The following is an 8,209-nucleotide window of genomic DNA, read 5'->3' as shown; positions in this document are numbered from 1 at the left end:
AAGCATCAATTCTTCGGCAATCAGCCTTCTTTATGGTCCAGCTCTCACTTCCATACATCACTACTGGTCAGTGTGGTTTACTCCCACGTAAATGGGGTTAGGATTGCAGCAACCAATTTCAAGTACAGCCTAACTGAATAAGGAATTAACTGAAAGGGAGAAAGGGGTGGGTGGGTGCAAACATATGGAAAACATGGGGTGGAGCAGTACTTTCTTACATGATAGTGTGCAAAACTAGCTAACTCTCAAGGCTATTGATTTATTACAGTCACAATAAAAGTATACATTGCTCAGTTATATTCAATCATACACTTATAATGTCTGCAATTTAAGAATAAGCTTCTTTTAAAATGTTTTTATCACTCATTAGTATAATTAAGCCTTGCCACACCTTCTAAAAATTTGGAAGGCACAGACATGTTACATGGTTGGCATATAATTTCCACAGCGAATTGGTGGCATGCACAAAAGTGTACTGTATACATGTTTTTCAAAATCTGCAAGCATGCTGTAGCATGGAGGGAAGCAAAACCTGTAACATATTGCAGAGTTTTGAACATATGGAACCTGTAACGTATGGCAGAGAACCTATCATAAGTGATTCGATCCTTGCATTGTACCTGTTGGGTGGAAAATAACTGCTACTAAATCACTATGAATTAGCAGAACACAATTTACACTGGCATAACAATACCATTGTTGTGCTAGTCAGAAGCTATCCTCACCATCACATTTACAGTCATGGAATCTCAGTAGGAGGAGGAATGCTGTCGTCTGGGCAGCACAGGACCTCCATCCACACTGCCCAGGTGTGTACCCTTGAGAGGTCACTTTGGTGCAGTTTGACTTCACCCTTGGAGGCGCACTCCATTGTCTCTTGAGACAGACGGATGCCAACAAAAGCTCACTTATACACATACCTGCAGCCAGGGCTTTCCCCCCGGGGGGAACTCTTGGGTGGGTGTCATTGCCATTCTAAGAGAAAGAGGTGAGTTCCGCCACCTCATTTTCTAGACAAATAGCACTGCCTACATCCATATGGGTTTGTGTATGTATGTGTATATATATGCATGTATAAATAGATATATGCACATATGTGTGTATACATATAGGATTTCCATACGTTAGGAAAATTCCTGACGTGTCCTGGTTTCTGGGTGTAAAAACGGTGTCGGAGGGGAAGTTTTGCCAAAATTGCAAAATGTCAAGGAAAACCCGGCTGTATGGCGACACAGTGGAAAAACCAGTGGAAACAGCTCACAAAGCTAAAGTTTTCCCCAAATTTGTGTTTGTTCTCAAAAAAGCTCAATAATTAGGGTGGTTTCCTAGAAAAAGCTCGACAACTTTGCAGGTGTCAGGAATTCTGAAATATGGCAACCAGTGCTGGGTTTATGTATAGCTTAGGGCCCCACTCTCTTGGGGGCCCCAAAAAAATTTAAAGGAAAAAAACAACACCTGGATGTACATTTCCAAAATATAAGATAAAAAACAAATAAAATAAAACCTACATACAGCAACAGTGTTTTGTGTTGCGTAGGTTCCTAAGATGTAAGTAATGGGCCTCGCCTGCTCATCTGCTCCCTAAAATATCACTATTAATATACTTCTTCTTAATTGTATTTCAGTTCAACAATTACTTTGATAAAATACATATTTTGTTATGTGCAAATGGCTTTAGATACCTATTAGGTCCATAGATTACCATATAGCATATATTCAAAACAAAAAACAGTGACAATTTTTTGTTGACAAACAACAGCTGGACATATAAAGGGTCCCATTACCTTCAGTAGCTTAGGGCAGGGGTAGGCAAGTTAAGGTCCGGGGGCCGGATCCAGCCCAATCCAGGAATCAGCTTGTTTTTACATGAGTAGAATGTGTCCTTTTATTTAAAATGCATCTCTGGGTTATTTGTGGGGCATAGGAATTCGTTCATTCCCCCCCCTTCAAAATATCGTCCGGCCCCCCACATGGTCTGAGGGACAGTAGACTGGCCCACGGCTGGAAAAGGTTGCTGACCCCTGGCTTAGGGCCTCATCAAACCTAAATCAAACCCTGCTGGCAACCCTATTACACACACACACACACACACACACACTTTTGAGGAGGTCACTCAGCTATTGCTCTTGTGTCCTTTCTTTCAGCAGATCCAAGATGACCAGGTAACAGCAAAAACTGCAAGGTTTTCAGCAGGGGCAATGAGAACACCCCCCATTATATATTGATGTCAGCCTCCAAAATGTATTTTCTGTAGTCAAGGTTTTTTCCACCTCTATCTACATTTTCTGTTCTTTTATTGCTATGGCTAGTGGCTGATGCGATCACTGCAGGTGGTGACAGCAGCCACGAAATTAAAAGACGCCTGCTTCTTTGGAGAAGGGCAATGACAGGCCTAGACAGCATCTTGAGAAGTAGAGACATCACCTTGCCAACAAAGGTTCGTATAGTTAAAGCTATGGTTTTCCCAGTAGTGATGTATGGAAGTGAGAGCTGGACCATAAAGAAGGCAGATCGCCGAAGAATTGATGCTTTTGAATTATGGTGCTGGAGGAGACTCTTGAGAGTCCCACGGACTGCAAGAAGATCAAACCTCTCCATTCTTAAGGAAATCAGCCCTGAGTGCTCACTGGAAGGACAGATCCTGAAGCTGAGGCTCCAATACTTTGGCCACCTCATGAGGAGAGAAGACTCCCTGGAAAAGACCCTGATGTTGGGAAAGATGGAGGGCACAAGGAGAAGGGGACAGCAGAGGACGAGATGGTTGGATAGTGTTTTCGAGGTTACCAGCATGAGTTTGACCAAACTGAGGGAAGCAGTGGAAGACAGGAGTGCCTGGCGTTCTCTGGTCCATGGGGTCACGAAGAGTCGGACACGACTAAACGACTAAACAACAACAACAACAACAAAAGTGGCTGATGCAAATAAAGATTCACGCTCACACATTTATACATACATACCGGCATAGAGAATAATCCCCCCCTCCCCTTGCATTAAAACACCATTGACGAATTGCAGCGCGTTCGGGAAAGGAGCGCCAAAAGGCTGCAGCACTCGCTAAAGAGACGCTCCCCGCAGGCTGCGAAATCCCAGTCCTTCCACCGCAGCGGAACCTCGCGGGGGAAAGGGGCGTGTCCCTCTCTCGGCGGCGAAGGGGCGTGTCTCTTTGGCGGGGGGGGGAAGAAAGAGTGTCGGCCCCGCCCCCTTCCCTAGGGTGGTGCGTGCGCGCGCGCGCAGGCTGGGGAGCAGCGGTGGGCGTGGCCCACCGCGGAGCCCTTTTCCCCTTCTCTCTCTCTCGGGGGGCGGTTACCTAGGCGATGACGTCAGCCCCGGCCTAGGGATGGGGAGGCGGGCTCAGCGGGGCGGAGAGGCAAAATGGCGGCGGAGGCGGCGGGCGCCGCTACTGCCTCAGGGGCGCCGGAGGAGGCTGCGGGGCCGCGGCGGCGGTGGCGGCGGCGCTGAGGAGACCCTGAGCGAGGCGGGGACGAGCGGCGGCGCGCTTTCGTGCCTGTGGGCTGCTGCTGCTGCTGCCGGGAAGGGCGGCGCGCGTGTGCCTGTCTGAGGGGTCTCATGTGCGGCGGCGGCGGCGGCGGCGGTGGTCCTTCGCCCTCAGGAGGAGGAGAAAGAGGCGCCTCATCCCGGCGCTGCGCCCGCTGAGCCGGCTCCCGCGGCGGGAAGGCGGCAGGATGAAGTTCGCCGAGCACCTTTCCGCGCACATCACCCCGGAGTGGAGGAAGCAGTACATCCAGTATGAGGTAAGCTGCTGCTGCTGCCGCCCTTGTGAGGGTCGAGGGGGGTCGGGGGGGGGAGGGGAGACGCAGCCAAACCGGGGTGGGGGGGGATGAATGTCTTTGAGGGGTCTGTGTTCGGTTGTGAGGGGTGGGCATAGCGCGGTGTTTTGGTCTTCGGAGGAGGCGTGGAGGAAAAACAAGGGGTCTTTGTGGGTGGGTGGGGGGGTGGAGAGAAGTCACCCCGGGAGGGGAAGGCCGAATGGGTTAGGATATGGCTTAGGATATGGGTGCGCAAGGCTGAAAAGTATGGTGGGTGGGTGTGAGCAAACAAACAGGAGAGGCGAAAGCGCTTGTTTTCGAAGGGGGAAATAAACAGCTCCCAATTTATCTTCCCCACCCCAATTCTAGGATATCTGCGGGTGCTCAGGTGCGCCCCAAGCGCAAAACTCCGCCGCCCCCGCCCCCCTTGGTGCGCCGCATTCTCTCCCCCCCCCCCCGGACTTGGCTCGGGTCCCTCCCATCTCTCGCGCGCCAGCCAAGTTTGCGGCGCTGCCGCGCAAGGTGGTGGTGCAGCTGCAGCAGCTTCGACCTCCTCACCTGCCTCGTTGCATTTGGTCTCTCCTTCCACGGATTTCCTGAAAGCGCATAAATATATATATTCTCTATTTTTTCCCCTTACCCCCATGGCAATCCGTTTCGGGAAACTAGCCTTGGGGGAAGGAGCAGGAGCCCAAGCAGCCTCCCTCCTCCTTTGTTGAAGGGTGCAAGGCTGGTCTCCTCCGCCACTGGAATTTTATTATTTTTTAATGGCTGCAAAGCCCCCTGTATCAGTGCTGTGATAGAACATTGCGGGGCTGCGGGTAGAGAGGAACTGTAAAGGTTATCTGGGAAGCGCTTGGGAAGGAAGCTAGGTGGCACCCTATCCCAGGGTTATCAATACCCTCCAATTCTGTCACTTGGAATTTTCCATATCAATTGTTTGTAACTCTCCTTGATCAGATGCCCGAGTTGCTATATACCAATGGCCTAATGCTGCTTAACCACGTTTTGAGAATTTGCCTGTGTTGGGCTTGAGAGCAGTGTGGTGAGGATCTGAGTGTGAGCTGCCCTTGTGGGTGTGGTGATTCCTGGAACTGGTTCAAGGAGACTGGTTGCCAGGCCCATAACATCAAACTAGATCGGGGGTCGGCAACCTGCGGCTCCAGAGCCGCATGCGGCTCTTTAACTCCTTTGCTGCGGCTCCGGGGCGGAGGCGAGGGGAGGAGGCGCATTTTCTGGGCGGAAACACGCAAAAAGCCGCTTATGATTGGATCAGTCCCTCGGGCGCCCCTCCAGCAGAGCGCCGCTGGCAGCCAGGGACAGGAAGTTGATAGCTGTGTTGCTTGGTAACCAGGAAGTTGCGGTCGCCATTTTGAGCTAACCACGTGGTTTGGCCCGGCGGCCATTTTAGGTGAGGCACTCTGTTGTGGGAATTGGATACTCAGGCTTTATAAGTGACAATATAGCTCAATTGGTGGATTGGAAGAGAACAAGTTATTTAAGTTAAGCATTTTAAGAGCTCATAGAGGTTTGACTCTGAGTGTTATTATATTAAAGCGCTTTAATTAGGGCTTTAGCGCTCCAAGGATATATATGCAACCCTGAAATATAATTAATTTGATTGCTTTAATAAGTGCTTGCAGTAGTCAACTTATTGCTTGATTCCAATTGTATTTAAACTTATCGAGTGTGGATTCATTTTGGTAATTTAATTCATTTGGTTGGAACTTTAAATTCATTTTGGTTGACTAAGAGAAAGGGCAGATCAATTGCTGCTGGATTCTGATTGTATATCAATTTAATTTAATTGATTAGATTCATTTGGTTGATTTAAGTCCTTTGGTTAGTTAATTAAGAAACAGTATTTATTATTGCAGGCCAATTTAATTACTTAATTCCGTTTAAATTAATTGGAAGTTGGTTCATTAGGCCAACTCATTTTATTTAGTGGTTACTTTAAATTTATTTGCTTGATCAGGAGCAAGGGCAGTTACTGCCCCCTGCCTACAGTGCCCACCCCTTCTGTTTAAAAAACAGTTGAACGCATTATATATATATATATATAATAATAATAATATTCAAAATAAGATAAAATAAATAAATAATAAATAATAAAAAAAACTTTGTCGTCCCGCCTTTGCAAGCAGGCTGCATTGAAAGGAGGCATATACACTGGTCACTGTTTTGAAGGGGAGTGAAGAACACACACTCAAAAAAAGGTAACTTGTTAATGTAATGTTTATTTCTATGAGGAGGAGTAATTCTGAGGGGTCAAACACAGAAATAATAAAAAGTGTCAAAAAAGGTATTTTTATAATGATGAGGATGACATTGGACCCTCATTATTAATTATTATTTACATCAGGCACTGATTATGATTTATGGTACACTGGGGCCCTGATTAATTTTCTATGGCATTTTGGGCATTGATTATTGGGCATAGCAAGTCGCGGTCGCGTGGAATTTGTGCTTTGTGACCGTTTGAAGTGGGGGTTTTTTCTTGGGAGGCTGGGCGACGGGAAGAGAGGGAGGCTTGTGGTAGCGTCAGGGCTTGTCTCTAGCAAAGTAAGTCCTCGCTATTTGGTCACATGCGCAGCATTCTCCTTGTGGGGGTTAGGTGGCATATATACAGTGTTATATTTGTTTTAAATGTTGCAATGTTTTTGCGGCTCCCAGTTGTTGTTTTTCTTCGGAAACGGGTCCAAGTGGCTCTTTTTGTCTTAAAGGTTGCAGACCCCTGAACTAGATACATGAAGGCCTGCAAAAATACAATCCCTCCGTCCCTCCCCTCTTTTCTGGACCCTCTCATCTCTACTCCTCATATTTCTTTGAGGTTTGGCTTTAATGTCTATAGTTTACCTCAAAGATTTTATCTTCCTTCTGTCAGTACCTTCTGTTGCAGTTTTGATTATTCATTGTGTTTTATCCCTTTGAGGCTTTCTCCAATAATGCAACACCTTTCCATTTGTCATATCTGTGGCATGGATTTTCTCCAAAAAGTAATCAAGTGTACAAGCCAAGCATCTATCCACCTAGAGCCCTCATGCTATCCCTTGTTTTTGTGAGTCTCAGCTGCTCTGTCTTTTGTGGTTTTTGACTGGGTTAGGCAGTTTTCGAGAATTTAGAAAATATATCTGGGCATTTCTTCCTACAGTTTCCATTGTTTGTGTGTGTATTGACTTCAAGTCCGTATAAGGAATATAGTATAAGCATGAATGCAAGTATTTCAAGAGGGAATTGATCACATATTTAGTCAGGTGTGTCAGTTCACCACACACACACACACAGGTGTATATATATATATATATATATATATATATATATATATATGGTCACATGTAATTATTTAGCTACCCTTTTGAAATTTGTTTTTGTTTCTTGTTTGCTTAGGGGGAAATAATAGCTTCACAAAATGCCTGATAAGCTTTAAAGAGCATGTTCTTAGTGAGTTTGCCATACAAAGACTTGGGTTTTAGCAAGAGCTTAGATTCTCTCGGATTGTCTGCTATCCTGTCATTTTCACTTGGATTCTGAAGAAGATAACCATGTACATGTAGTCTCCAAATCAACCTATGATTTTCACTGACATTGGAATTTGAGGAAGGGCAAGTGGCTGTTAAAGCGATCTTTGTTAAAGGACAGCACTGAAGCTTTGGGCGTAACATCTCAAATTTAGATGCATGGAGAAATTAGTAGGAAAACATACAGATTGCATTCACCCCTACAAGTAAACAAGGATGAGAGACCTTTTTATTTTATGTAGTCTCCGTAAGTGTGAAAAGCAGCTCAAGGGCTGTGAGAACTTTATTTCAAATGTTCTTTTAGATGGCCTGAAATGCTCAGTCAGTTGACTTTTGCCTAATGCATAAGTAGCTTTTCAGCACCACTGTCAGTTCTCTGCATGCAACAGCTTGGAATTATATTCAGTCCGGTAGACACTGAGCAAAATGCGTTAATGTAGTTTTCCAATAGCTCCTCCTAAAAATGAAGTAATGAAGAATATTGCTGCTTAAGTGTTGAGACTAAATAGGTTTGGCATATTCATAACAGTGTTACTATTAGAGGGGATTATACATACAATGGTATGTATTTTTCAAAACACTATTTTTCTGTTAAGTGTTTAATAAACTCTGACTGTTACAGCAGATGCCATTACATCCACGTGTTTGCCCCCACCCTGGTTGAGGTTTGTAGAGGGTGCATCAGGGAGACAGTAACTTTCAGGAGGCTTGAATTGGTCTAGGAATTGCCAGCTGTGATCCTGCTTTGGAGTTTTATGGGGACATGGATTCTGTAAGGATCTTGATGGCAAACTATGCCTTTATTTGTACCTTATTCATGTTAATATGTCTACTCAGATTCTTCAGCTTAAGCAAAACTCAGATAACCTTATCTATTTGTCAAGGACAACTTAGAAAAAGCTTTTTTTAAAATTTTTTTCA

At 45.6% G+C, this 8,209-nt stretch overlaps 1 protein-coding gene across 1 annotated transcript in view; it reads left to right on the top strand.

Moving 5' to 3' along the window:
• The first annotated feature begins 3,366 nt into the window (after positions 1 to 3,366).
• Positions 3,367 to 8,209, top strand: part of XPR1 (xenotropic and polytropic retrovirus receptor 1) — a 103,685-nt gene continuing 98,842 nt past the window's right edge. Inside the window, exon 1 of the mRNA XM_083743859.1 lies at positions 3,367 to 3,752. Coding sequence (XP_083599985.1) covers positions 3,684 to 3,752 — 69 coding nt within the window. The 5' untranslated portion in view covers positions 3,367 to 3,683. The remainder of the gene's footprint in view (positions 3,753 to 8,209) is intronic.

Source organism: Podarcis gaigeae (assembly GCF_964106915.1).
Source record: "Podarcis gaigeae genome assembly, chromosome: 6".
Classification (NCBI taxonomy): Eukaryota; Metazoa; Chordata; class Lepidosauria; order Squamata; family Lacertidae; genus Podarcis; species Podarcis gaigeae.
This window is presented reverse-complemented; position numbering and strand designations above follow the sequence as displayed.